The 13,766-nt window shown below is 43.6% G+C and overlaps 1 protein-coding gene across 3 annotated transcripts; it reads right to left on the minus strand.

Annotated features, from left to right (window-relative positions):
• Nucleotides 1-542: 542 nt before the first annotated feature.
• TRMO (tRNA methyltransferase O) lies at nucleotides 543-12,532 on the minus strand. 3 transcript variants are annotated; one of them, XM_081237120.1, is made up of 5 exons: nucleotides 12,290-12,532; nucleotides 7,049-7,223; nucleotides 6,075-6,232; nucleotides 2,243-2,905; nucleotides 543-993 (listed from the first exon to the last, which is right to left on the minus strand). In XM_081237120.1, the coding sequence occupies exons 1-5, from the start codon at nucleotides 12,423-12,425 to the stop codon at nucleotides 734-736; spliced, it is 1,392 nt and encodes a 463-aa protein (XP_081093246.1). In that variant the 5' UTR covers nucleotides 12,426-12,532; the 3' UTR covers nucleotides 543-733. The 3 variants fall into 3 exon arrangements, with proteins under 3 accessions (XP_081093246.1, XP_081093247.1, XP_081093248.1); XM_081237121.1 differs by lacking the exon at nucleotides 12,290-12,532 and adding an exon at nucleotides 11,386-11,777; XM_081237122.1 differs by lacking the exons at nucleotides 6,075-6,232; nucleotides 12,290-12,532 and having other exon boundaries at nucleotides 7,049-7,126.
• Between the last annotated feature and the right edge of the window lie 1,234 nt (nucleotides 12,533-13,766).

Raw genomic sequence — 13,766 nt, forward strand, 5'->3', positions numbered from 1 at the left:
CAAGAAGAACTGCATCCTGTTCATCTCATTCTATCACCAAAACCTAACTCACAATAGTTCTCAGTAAACAGTCATAGAATAAATAAGAAATAAACCAGTAATTAAGTTATTTTCTTGAACTTCTCAGAGTGACTTTCTTTTCTGATACAAAGGCATCCAAAGAAACCTTAGAGTCTCTAATTTTGGAATCAGGATTAAATATTACACATACGTGTGTGTGCGTGTGTGCATGCGTGTGTGTGTGGCAAAGCCTCTGAAACACAGGGGTTTAATCTCTAAAGATCTTTATAACTAGTTGGTTTTGATTTGTTAGTTTCTTAAGATATCATAACTCAGTTTGATTTAGAATAAAACAGAGAGGTCAGGCTTTTTCAGACAAAAAAACCAACATGAATTGTTCAACACATCCCCCCAGCTTCTGCCCAGTTTTATCAAGTGCCAAGAAGAATTGACTTCTTTCAGAAAACACTGATAAAGCATCACCTTTGGATTCTTCAACACTAACTGATCAAAAATGATCATGATATGGCGATTTCTCCAAATTCTGTATCTCTTAGTTTATTAAAATACATGTTTTTCAAATAAATATTCTGAACAACCCAAATCAATCAAAGCAGTGAGATCACAAAGTGTTGCTTCTTTCTGCAAAGAAGGCACATCATTAGCTTGTACAGAAAATCCAACAGCCATACCGAAGTCAATTAGGCTGTCTTAAAGACTCGATGGAGGCTACTCACGATCCCAGAGACACCAAGGACTCCGAAGGGTCACTCATCTGAACAGGCTCAGAAGCCGGCTTGATCCTTAAGACCTCTGCAAAGCCATCACCAAACCAGCACGTGACATGTGCTATGTCTACTGTAAAGTAGAAAAGACGATCCTGGCAGAGTTTCCGTCGATATACAGACCGAGGGTCGGCTGACAGCACAGCCCTGATGGCACACCTTGCTTCCTCCGCTGACTGAAAATATTTAAATGAAGCCTGACCAATACCTGCAATAAGAAGAACACAACTTGGGGATTCCCCTGGTGGTCCAGTGGCGACGACTCCACGCTTTCACTGCTGAGGCCGAGGGTTCAATCCCTGGTCGGTGAACTAAGATCCCACAAGCCATGTGGGATGCATCCCACTCCCCACACACACACAAAAAAACTGACCTTCCTCTTCCCATGAACTGTACACAGTGATTAAACAACTTTCATAAACAAAACTTTAAAAATAAAGAGATTGATTTAGAAGTCAAATGTTCTGTTTAAACATAAAGCCTTAGGAAAGAATGAGTAGAACCACCATCCAGGGGCAGGTGAAATCTGACATCTCCTTGGCAACTAACTGGCTACTTCTTACAGGAATCACCGCACCCACTTTTTAATGGGCCTCTCCTTCACTCTGGACAGCTGCTTGGAATCTGCTTGTGGGCTGGAAAAACCAGATAACAATGTTCGTTAACAACCATGTGTTAGAGTAAACAGGCTCCAAGTTAAAAGCCCTGTGGCCTTTCTCTTCTGCAGTGAAGTGCATGCCTCTAGTGCTGGGACTTTATGGGGACAATTTCTGTGCTAAGACACTCTTTCCTTCTTACTCCTGGGCTCTGTGACAGAGGTCGAGCTATCCATCACCCAACAGGTAAAACAAGATGAGACATTTCTCTACTCAGATAGTGAAACAGATGAAAAAACTCAATCTACATAGGTACAGAGCAAGCACAATTTAGCTTCCGAATGCTGTTTGAGAACTCCAAGAGCTACTGCCACAGGCAAACAAGAGGCCCAATTCCTGGGCAGCAGCCGTTCTCAGTGAACACTTGACTGAGTGCCCGGCACTCACTGTGCTGAACAAACAGTTGTTGATGGAAAGCCATCAGATGATGACGTTGCCCAAGTATGATTTTGTACTTCTACATTTCTTTACAAGTCATCATCACAAATACTCTATATAAAACTGCCCTCAAAGGGCTTCCCTGGTGGCGCAGTGGTTGAGAGTCCACCTGCCGATGCAGGGGACGTGGGTTCGTGCCCCGGTCCAGGAAGATCCCACATGCCGCGGAGCGGCTGGGCCCGTGAGCCATGGCCGCTGAGCCTGCGCGTCCAGAGCCTGCGCTCCGCAACGGGAGAGGCCACGACAGTGAGAGGCCCGCGTACCGCAAAAGAAGAAAAAAGAACTGCCCTCAGAAATAGCAAGTTTGCCTAAACCTCCAAGTAAAAGCTCATTTCTCATTCAGAAACAAGAAATGGAAAGTACCTGGTTCACCTGAGCTGAGGTGCTCAAGGTCCATCTCCGCGTGAGGAGTAAACCGGACTCCCAAGGTGGCCACGGGAGCCTCTCTCACCCAGCTGGGGACCGCACTGTGGTGGGCTGCACCAGCCGCCCTGGAAGGGCAGGGAAGAGCCTCGGGCGGCATCTCCGTGCTGTGTCCTTGTGCCACCACCGCTGCTTCCCCTCTCCTCAGCCTGCTGTCTGCTTGTTCCTCTGAAAAGCTCTTCTCCAGGCAACATGGGCCACTTTGCTCTTCTGCTACCCTAGGACTTGGACCACTTCCTGATTCTTCACCCAAATCTGCTGCTCTCTCCCTGGGCTCAGGTGAGCTTTGCTGGGTTTTTGCTAAGTTGTCGTGTTTTGCGTTGTTTTCTCCCCAAGTTCTATCTTCAGGACATTTAGGTTTCTCCTTAGTGCAACTGTAGAGCTGTGGTTCCTCGTACCCTGAGAGCTGTTGCTGGTCACAGCTATCAGTCTTGCCATCACACTGGGACACGGTTTTTGGTTTACATTGGTTATTCTGTAAATTAAAGTCCCCTAAAGGCTCAATCAAATTTTGTGGCGAGTCATAATCAGCTATGTAGGGCTTTATGTCTAGTACAGGTGTGCCATGAATCATGTCAATTCCAGAAAGGTATATGGCTCCACCTATAATGTGAAAAACATCCTCTTAGAAATATTAACAATGAAAAACAGTGCAAACAACTGGAGAATCAACAACGTCTGCTTAAACCCCACCAAGCTTACTCACAATTCTCTTACACACCAGGCCCTCTTATACCTGGTGCCAACATACAGTTTTCTTTCTACCTAGAAACCCATTCTCTTCTTTATCTGTCAAACTCCTAATTGCTCTTCAAGGCTCTCACGTAACACCTCCTTTACAGAGCCTTTCTGGCTCTTCCAGACATAAGCATTCTTTCCTCTGGGTTCCGCAGAGGTACCTGTGCCCGAACCTCTCCTGGAGGCCTCGTCACATGGTCTAGCAATGACCTGCTTAGAGTCTCTCCCCCTAGACAGTAAGTAGGTCCTCGAGCACTAGGTGGGGCCATCTCACCTTTGCATCACTGGAGGCTTCTAACTCTGTTCCAGACACATCAGAGTCCTCCATATATCTCTATGGGACTGATGATGGTTTCCAGTGTGTCAAACAGAGTCTAAGGTGGCCCCATGATGTCACCTCCTGGTGTATAATCCCCTCTTCTTGAGTATGACTTGATATCACTTCAGTGACTACATTATGTTATCTAAGACTCCTGTGTTTGCTGGCAGATTCACTTGAGAGACTCTCTCTGTGGGCTTGAAGACGCAAGCGGCCTTGCTGGGAAAGCCCGTGTGGCAAGGCACTGCGAAAGGTCTCTAGGCGCTGGGGGCCACCTCTAGGAGCTGGGGGCAGCCACCAGCCAACAACCAGCAAGAGGCCAGGACCCTCAGAACCACAACTGCAAGGAAGTGAATTCTGCCTATGACCAGAGTAGGCTTGGAAATGGATTCTTCTACAGTCAAACCTCCAGGAAAGAACTCATTCCACTTCACTGCAGCTTGGTGAGACTCTTAAGTGAGGACCCAGCTAAGCTGTGCCCATTCTCCTAACCTATAGAAACATTGCGATGTTTTAAACACATAATAAATGCGTGCTGTTTAAACTGATAGTGCATGGTAATTTGTTACACAGCAATAGAAATCTAATACTCCACTGAATAATTAAACACGGCACTTCCCTGTGACACAGTGCTTAAGAACCGACCTGCAAATGCAGGGGACACGGGTTTGATCCCTGGTCCGGGAAGATCCCACATGCTGCTGATCAACTAAGCCTGTGTGCCACAACTACTGAGCCTACGCTCTAGAACCCACGAGCCATAACTACTGAGCCCATGCGACACAACTACTGAAGCCCACGTGCCCTAGAGCCCATATGCCACAACTACTGAGCCCACACACCACAACTACTGAAGCCCACATGCTCTAGAGCCCACGTGCCGCAACTACTGAGCCCACATGCTGCAACTACTGAAGCCCGCATGCCTAGAGCCCATGATCCACAACACGAGAGGCAATGAGAAACCCCGCTCATTGCAACTACAGAAAGCCCGCGCACAGCAACAAAGACCCAACGCAGCGAAAAAAAAAAAAATTAAACAGAACATAAGTCACCATTACCAAATATTAAGGAAAGGTCCCCAGTTGTCCCACTTATACAGCTGCTGTTCAGTTCCTTCTACTGGGGCAAAGTCTACTAACTTGATCCTTGGAATAGTGGCCCGGTGAGAATCAAAAACTGCATGTGATCACATTTGATCCTATCTCCGTTTGAGAAAAACATGACTAACAAAGGACTCTGATTTCTAAAACATGCTTACTGTGAATGAACCTGGAACTTTGGAAAGAAGATTTTGGACTTTCTAAGTGATAGATTATGCCTAATAATGTCTGCAATAGAAAGAAAAGCACTGGGGCACACACAGGTGAGAGTTCATGGGATTTGAAGTCAGACAACCCCCTGGCTGGATGCTATTGGGTAAATTATCAAACATCAAAGAGCCTCAGTGCCCTCACCCATAACACGGAGACTGCTACCTTATCAAGCCCACGAGCCACTGTGAGATACCATACATGAACACTCTTTATAAACTGCAAAGCACCACACAAACACTAGTCATCCTCATAATGCTTATTTATAAGAGTGTCTACAGCGCTACTGTGTTTGCCTTTCACCTTTCTGATTTGATCTTCCCCATTAGAATGCTAAGATCCTCTGTAGGGATGGGATTTTTATCTAATCTGCTTGCCACTATATTCCCAGCACCTAGAACAATGGTTGGCATATATTCAGTGCTCAGAAAATACGTGTGGTTGCACGAACGATCATAAAACATTCCAGTACTGTTACCCAAGTTGTGTGTTACCCAGCACACCCAAATATGCTGATCAGGTCCAAGGCATTCAAGAATGGGAGGCTTTCAAAACTGAACGGCTCAGTAACGTGTTTATATATGAACACGTAGTTAAATCTAATCTGGTATTCTACACAGGTTCTCCCACAATCTGACAGATGTTCAACCTATGGTGTATTCATCCCAGACCCTCTGCCTCACATCACAGTGGACAGCGGCACAGCAGACACGATGTATGTTCATTTCCTCAGGGGTGCAAGGAAGAAATGATCCACCACACTGTGGTCAGATGTGCTGACCATATATGCACGTGCAACCAGTTACTGTGCGTTAAATTTTGAGAGTGTCCAGTTATTTATTTACTTATTTTTTTTGCGGTATGCGGGCCTCTCACTGTTGTGGCCTCTCCCGTTGCAGAGCACAGGCTCCGGACGCACAGGCTCCGGACGCGCAGGCTCAGCGGCCATGGCTCACGGGCCTAGCCACTCCGCGGCATGTGGGATCTTCCCGGACCGGGGCACGAACCCGCGTCCCCTGCATCGGCAGGTGGACTCTCAACCACTGCGCCACCAGGGAAGCCCCAAGAGTGTCCAGTTATTTTTAGATCATTTTATATTTACTGCATTCCAAGTCAGAAAAAATTTGGTTACTAATTATAAAATCTTAAGAGTTACTTTTAAATAATTTAATAACTTCTGATAAATATAATGACATAAACTAACTCTGAGCATCCTATGAGAGCTTATTCCAAAGTGTTTCAATGCTGACATTCTTTTAATCGTTTCATTTTCTTCAATGTCTGGTGGTTCACAGGGGCTAACACCATTGGTACTTGTCTCAATAACAGCCAGTGCTGAATACTATGTTGATTTTATAAGACTTCTTTTGGTTAAGGAAAAAATGGTAAAAGTACAAATTACCTTCTACCTTTTCCAGTTTGGCTAGGGTCAGTCCTATCGCATTGGGACGATGTGGGCTCCTTGTAGAGAAAACGCCAGTCTTCACACCATTCAGCCTAGGAGGCTGCACTTTCGCCTTACAGCTCAAATGACCATTTTTGTGAAAAACAAACAAAATCCTATTGAAAATAAACCAAACCACTGAGTAAGAAAAGAACACAGTTAATCTATCATAATGATTTGAGGAAGAAAAAAGCCTTTAATCCCCACAAATTAAAACAGAAAGAATGCTTCTAATGGTACTAAAATGTAATCAGTGGGGGAAAAAAGAGTAATATCATTCCCATTTTTTGAAAGAAGACGGTCTTATCTCTATATCCACTGCCCGTAACACAATAACTGGCACATGCTAGGACCTTAACAGGCTTTTGTCAAGTACCCGAATAAACAATACTTCATGGGTCTAGAGCAGGGTCCACAAACTTTTTCTGTAAAGGACCAGGTGGTAAATATTTTAGGGTTTGCAGGTCAACGAGTCTCTGCTATAAATAATTCAACTCTGCTGTTGTAACACAAAAGCAGCCATGGCCAACACATAAATGAATGCACGTGGTTATGTTCCCAAAAACTTACTTACAAAAACAGAAGATGCGATGGGTTTGGTCCACAGGCCATAGCTGGCTGACCCGTGGTCTAGAGGACAGAATAATGACCCATGGACAGAATCGAGAAGGTCTACAGATTTCAGCTCAACAGAAGTCATTCAGCAAAACTGGAACCAACTGCAGATGGAATGCGCCCCTCAGTGGATCCCAAGCTTCCCCGAGGGTGTCCAAGTTACGCAGACAATCATATGCATGAATTTAGTACAAAAATCCCATGCAGTAGACAAGGGTGGTCTGGATGGCAGTCTCCAGGGTTGCCTCCAACTGGAGTACTTTACTCAAGGGCAAGTTATGGTCCAAAGTACCATTTCTAACTATAAAACAACTTACCAAACATGAGAAAACTGTTCTAAGCCCATCAAGGAATGTTCAGGATTATTAAAGATGCTTTTTCTAATCCTCAAACAAGCCCGTGAATGGCTACAAACGGATGGCTGCCTTGGAGTACCATTCTTGGCCGAGAAACAGGATTCCAAGTAACCAATTGGCTCAGTTAAAAGATTCCCTACAGAAGAAAATTAGATAAGAAATCATTAATGAAAAGGTCAAGCAAAGATGTAGGAAGACATGTTTTCTTTAATGCATCGATTTCATAGTTTTAAAATCTATTAGATGTTATGCAACTATAAAATAAGATTCTTATAGCAATCAAAAATACATATAAATATCCTTATCATTACATATATCATTGTTATCAATACATCCCTTTAGATAATAAACTGGAAAGAGTATTGGTCTAAGAAAGAAAGAATGAAAGGAAAAATTCATTTTTAGAAGACCTACTATGACTATAATTCAAATTCTATGCAATCATTACTATGTTATATGACCTTGGTTAGGGCTAAGAGGGTATTTCAAACAGAGGGAATAAGCTGCACAAAATTAAGTGAGAAATTTTATAGCATAAGCAGCGAACAAGCCATTTTGATTGGCTGGAGTGTGAAAATACAAGGAAAAGAATAATGAAAGATAAGGAGACAGAGACTGTATATAGGTTAAAATGCTTTCAATTGAAAACAACAGAACACACGAAACAAACTAGTTTAATTAAGCAATAAAGGGAGTGTATGGGATCACAGTACTAAAATATCTAGAGGCAGTATAGATTTCAGGTTAGGCTTGCTCCAGCAGCTCTCTGCCCCACTAGAATGTAAACTCCATGTGGGCAGGAGTTTTTATGTCTTACTGACTGCTATGTTCTCATTGTCTAGTACTTGCCTACAAGAGGATAGGTGCTTTAAAAATTCATGCTACACGGAGAAAAGGATCATGTAAGTCTAAACTGATTAAAATGGAAAGTGAAAAAGTGAAAGAAGAATGTGTGTAACATAATCCTATTTATGAAAATTTTATGTATTTACCTAACTAAACATGTACATATGTATGTCTAGAAAGCCATCTAGAAGGATATTCACCAAAATTTTAACACTGGTTAAAACTGGTGGAGACTTTAAATTGTGTTCTTTTCTGTTTAGGCTGGTTGTAATCCCTCTGATATTGATATCACTGCACCATACAGGCAACAGTAAAAAGTCATCAATAATTTATTGGCACATTCTTCTATCGGGATGGTCGAAGTTAATACAGTAGACAAATACCAAGGAAGAGACAAAAGTATCATTCTAGTATCTTTTGTTAAAAGTAATAAAGATGGAACTGTGAGTTCAAACAAACAATCAAACTGGGGCTTCCCTGGTGGCGCAGTGGTTGACAGTCCGCCTACCGATGCAGGGGACGCGGGTTCATGCCCTGGTCCGGGAGGATCCCACATGCCGCGGAGTGGCTAGGCCCGTGAGCCATGGCCGCTGGGCCTGCACGTCCGGAGCCTGTGCTCCGCAACGGGAGAGGCCACAACAGTGAGAGGCCCGCATACCACACACACAAAAAAAAACAACTGGTATCTTCTCAGACTTGCTTTCTCTCTCTCAATATTATGATTCTAAGATCCATCGACACTGTGTACGTTTTTGATGACTTTAAATTTTTTTCCAACGACATTTACAGGCACTCTTTTTTTTAAACCTTCACCTATGCTCTGTGGAATTGATATAGTAAACATCTTAAAGATGAAGGAACTGAAGTCAAACAGTTCTCTGGTGTTCATAAAAATATCATGAAGAAAAATGGCCAAAAAGGGCTCCTACCCTAGTCAGTTATGTTCTGCTTTATTTAACAAACACTTTCCAAGTGTCTACAATTGCCAGACATTGTGCTAAGTTTGGGGAAAAGATACAAAACAAGAACTCTTACCACAGTGGAGTTAACAGTTGATTGAGAGAAACTCACAATAGGCTTCAGTATCATGGGAAATGTCGTATCTGTAGCAATGATCAAAGACTTTTGCCTTTGACTGATTGCGGGTCTAAAGTTTATAACTAACTTGAGTTATCACGTCATTGAATCAGTCTATACCTGTTTTTCACAGGCGATACATATGCTATGATAATTATAAGTTGTAACCAATTAGATTGATTCCAACCCTGTTTGTTCACCCCTATAAGAACATAAGCAAGATAACACTGGGTAAGCAATGAACTGAACGAGCTACATTGGAAGGAGTCCCTCAGCTATGTCACTCTCAAATGTTTTGGGACCACTCTCAACATTATCAACTATCCATCTAATAAACGTCGGAACTTAACCATATTCTAATACGTCTGGAACTTATTTATTCTCTGTGCCCCGGTTCTTGGGATATTAAATGCTATGAAATATAAATGCTCAATGATTTCCAAATATGAATTCTGCTTGAATGCTCTCCTTGAAGTGGAGGCCTGAGAACATCCACCCAAGGGATTTCTGATCTTCTTCCTCTTGCCTCGTATCTCAAAAAACAAACAAAAAGAAAACATTAAGCACTGTGCTGAGTGCCTGGGAACAGGCATAAACAAGAACCAGTTCTCACCATCAAGGTGTGCAGTACATTGACAGAGTGGACAGGTAAATCAACAATTAAATCAAACTGCCTTACATACATGCAGAATAGGGAGAGCACAGGTATGTCAGAGGAGTACTGGCATGAGAACCACATGGAAAGAGGGAGAAGTTTCCCTGGGGCCTATGGCTGGTATGAAAAGAGAAAAAGGACAAAAACAACACAGGGCCGTAACACTAGCTGTATGACCTTGGGCAAAACTGCTTACCTCTCTAAATCCAGTTTTCTCAGCTATAAAACAAGGATAATCATCCTATCTTGGAAAGATGACTAAAATATGTAAAGTACCTAGTACAACAGAAGGTGCTCAGCAAGGAGAGATTTTTAAAGCCCTTACACAGGCTTTTCCCTCAATTTAACAATATTACAACTGTACTAACCATATAATTTAAAAAACCCAACAAGTTATTAACGCAGAGGCTTTCTGTACACAAGTCTTATCAACAAGTCTTGTACAGACAGAAATGTCCAGGTCCTTTTCACCTCTTGCCCGGACTATTAAATTACCCTTGTTATAATTTGTCTTCCCTTTGCCAGTCCCTCCCCTCCTCAAAACACACTACACCAGTCCTCCGGATTCTGAGTTCCTTATGTCTCGCTACTCTCTAAACTTTTTGTTTCCCACTATTAACAGCTGTCATATTTCTTTTTTTTAATTTTTATGATTTATTTATTTAACTATTTATTTATTTATTTATTTTTGGCTGGGTTGGGTCTTCGTTGCTGCGCACAGGCTTTTCTCTAGCTCTGGCAAGCGGGGGCTACTCTTCCTTGTGTTTGTTTATTTATTTATTTATTATTTGGCTGTGCCGGGTCTTAGTTGTGGCATGTGGGATCTTTGTTGCCACGTGCGGGATCTTAGTCGGGGCATGCACGTGGGATCTAGTTCCCTGGCCAGGGATCGAACCCTGGCCCCCTGCACTGGGACCACAGAGTCTTAACCAATGGACCACCAGGGAAGTCCCCCATCCAACACTTCTGACTTACAGCTCCCAGACCCCATGCTCTGTAGACCTCTGAGCCCTGCTCTTTCCTGCCTGTCAAAATATCAGACCTGGGGCTTCCCTAGTGGCTCAGTGATTAAGAACCTGCCTGCCAATGCAGGGGTACGGGCTCCAGCCCTGGTCTGGGAAGATCTCACATGCCGCAGAGCAACTAAGCCCATGTGCCACAACTACTGAGCCTGCGAGCCACAACTACTGAAGCCCACGTGCCTAGAGCCTGTGCTCTGCAACAAGAGAAGCCATCGCAATGAGGAGTCCACGCTCCGCAACAAAGAGTAGCCCACTCGCCACAACCAGAGAAAGCCCACGTGCGACAACGAAGACCCAAAGCAGCCCAAAATATAAATAATGAATTAATTTTTAAAAAACTATCAAACCTATAATCTGGCAGTATGCAACAATTTTTTTTAACAGGCACAACCGTTGACCATGTAACAATACCTTTTAGAAATTCAAGTTAAACATTTAGAACATACACAAAGATTTTATTTTCAAAACTTTCATTTAGAACAATGAAAACCAGCAATAACCTAAATGCCCAACAATAGGGAACTGGTTAAATAAGAGCACATCTATAAAATAAAATAGTGTGCAACTTCTCAAAATTAACATTATTAATTGCCATGGAAAGATTTTCATGAACCTTAAGTTTTGTTTTGTTTTTAATAAATGTAGAGCTGGGATTCAAATCAAAGTTTTGTTTTATTGTTTTAAATTTATTTATTTACTTTTGGCTGCGTTGGGTCTTCGCTGCTGCGAGCGGGGGCAACTCTTCATTGCGGTGCACAGGCTTCTCATTGCGGTGGCTTCTCTTGCTGTGGAGCATGGGCTCTAGGCGCGAGGGCTTCAGTAGTTGTGGCGCGCAGGCTCAGTAGTTGTGGTGCATGGGCTTAGTTGCTCTGCAACATGTAGGAATCTTCCAGGACCAGGGCTTGAACCCGTGTCCCCTGCACTGGCAGGTGGATTCTTAACCACTGCACCACCAAGGAAGTCCTTAAGTTTTTTTTTGAAGTTATAAAACAGTGGTGTCGCGTATCACCTCATGTTTCTAGTGTGTAGGCACTGAAACTATTATGGAAAGTAGACACCAAAAATTAACAGTGGTTTTCTCTGGGTAATGGCCGACTACTTTCATCTTTTTTTCCATTTGCTTCCTCGGATTTCTAAAGTTAATATATTCTGCCCTAAAAATAGGGGTGAAAATAAAGAGAAACAAACTCATGCCATCTTTCAATGCCCAGTTTAAAACTATTTCCTACACTTCCTGCAGCACAGGTTGCTTCTCTCTTGTGGCGTTAATCCCGAATCGGCAGAACACCTGCTGTATATATCCTATCTCTCATTTATGGGTGAGAACTCCCCAAGACAAAGGCCACTACACTGCACGTAGCTGTTCTGCCAAGACCAGGCCACCTTAGCTACCAAGAACAGAACAGGAGAGATGATGTCATCCCGCTCGCCTAAGACACATCACGTGGTCTCCTAAGCACATGACCCGTGCCTTCCAATAATCAGGAAAAACGACCCACGTCCATTCTAGGTCTCGCATTTGCCGTCCCTCCCTGCAGTGAAGTCGGCTCCCTGCACTTAGGGCTCTTCGGAGTGCGGGACCTTCAGCCTCTTAGAAGTTACCTGTCTCCAGAGCCGGCTTCACGCACCCGCACGAGGTCACTGTGGGTCGAGGGCCGGGCTCCTCCAAGTCGCGCATGGCTAGTGGTCTCACAGGTGCCCACCCAACGCGTTCAAGCCTTCCGCTTCCGGTCTCCATGCATGGCGCCTGCGCAGTGCGGGAGAAGTGCGGCGCGCGGCGGGCGGCGCCGGAGGCCACCGCTAGGTGGCGATTAGGGCCTGGATCCCTCGTTCTGCTTCTGAACGTGTGTCTGCTGTATCCCGCGGATCCCTTGCAGTTGCCCGCCCTTTCAGGGCAGTCAGAAGCTCCAAGTTACCACCCTTTCCAAGGGGAGCACGTCGATGAAGATTTATGCATAAAGATGTCTCTCTCGAAATAATAATCAACCTACATATCCAGTGCATGACGCTAATTTTTAAATAAAAGTAGTATGTATATACAATTATCACATAGCAAGCTGATCGGATGTTATTAAACGTTAATTCTTCTTGAATGGTGGGAATACACAGATGGTCATTTATACTTCTCTGTATGCTCCCATTTTTCCACAAGAAAAACGATGTTTTGTCAGAAAGGAACCCCAAGTAAACCGTATTTCAAATCTAATGGATGGGTAGCCCCACACCAAATTAATGGGTAAGAAGTGGGGACTGTTCCTTGTGCTCCATACCTCACAAGAAATGAAGCGAGAATGAAACTGAGTCAACATGCCATACACATTGAGGGGATTGTAGTCGTTGTTTCTGGGCAGCTCTAAAAAGTTGAGGGCCAACAAGAGTCAGTTTTCATCCCATGAAATGACCAGTTATCCCTGCACCACTAGCCTGGCCTTTTACCCACTTACTTGTAACGTCATCTCTCACCTGTGTATTTATCAAGTTTCTCTGTATATATAATTCTACTTCTGAGCATTTTATCCTGTTGCTTCATGGGGAGAGGGGGGACATACTGCCTTCAAAATAAATTATTCAAAACCATAAAACTCCACAGATTGAAAAGCTTCAACAACCATGAAAAGCTGTTCCTAAACCTGTTCATTTGTCATGTAATAGACCACTAGCAGAAAGTAACCATCAGAAGGAGCCAAAGTTTTAAAGAGAAGATTATAGGGTTTTGTTTTTTGTTTTGACATTTTGCGAAATTCAGCGAACATTTTAATTTATACATGAGAAAAGGAAGTGTTCAAAAGGGTATGCATTTCAAGTTATTGCAGGTTATTTGTGAGAGAATTTCTGCAGGTAAAACATGTTTAAATTTAACCAACAGTAGCGTGTCCGTGTATTTAAAATCATGACAAAAATAGAGATTGTGGGTTTTAAAACAAAAACTTTAAAAATTGATAAAATTCATACACCTGGGCTTCCCTGGTGGCGCAGTGGTTGAGAGTCCGCCTGCCGATGCAGGGGACACGGGTTCGTGCCCCGGTTCGGGAAGATCCCACATGCTGTGGAGCGGCTGGGCCCGTGAGCCATGGCCGCT

Source organism: Mesoplodon bidens, assembly GCF_964165515.1.
Source record: "Mesoplodon bidens genome assembly, chromosome: 6".
NCBI lineage: Eukaryota > Metazoa > Chordata > Mammalia > Artiodactyla > Ziphiidae > Mesoplodon > Mesoplodon bidens.

What these genes read in the sequence shown, in the direction of transcription:
- TRMO (XM_081237120.1), bottom strand. Translation starts at nt 12,425, where the DNA reads ATGGAGACCGGAAGCGGAAGGCTTGAACGCGTTGGGTGGGCACCTGTG. An exon ending in GAAGCCGGCTCTGGAGACAG is followed by an intron (nt 7,224 to 12,289) that starts GTAACTTCTAAG and finishes TTTCTTCTGTAG; the next exon opens with GGAATCTTTTAACTGAGCCA. An exon ending in CAAACTGGAAAAGGTAGAAG is followed by an intron (nt 2,906 to 6,074) that starts GTAATTTGTACT and finishes TTCACATTATAG; the next exon opens with GTGGAGCCATATACCTTTCT.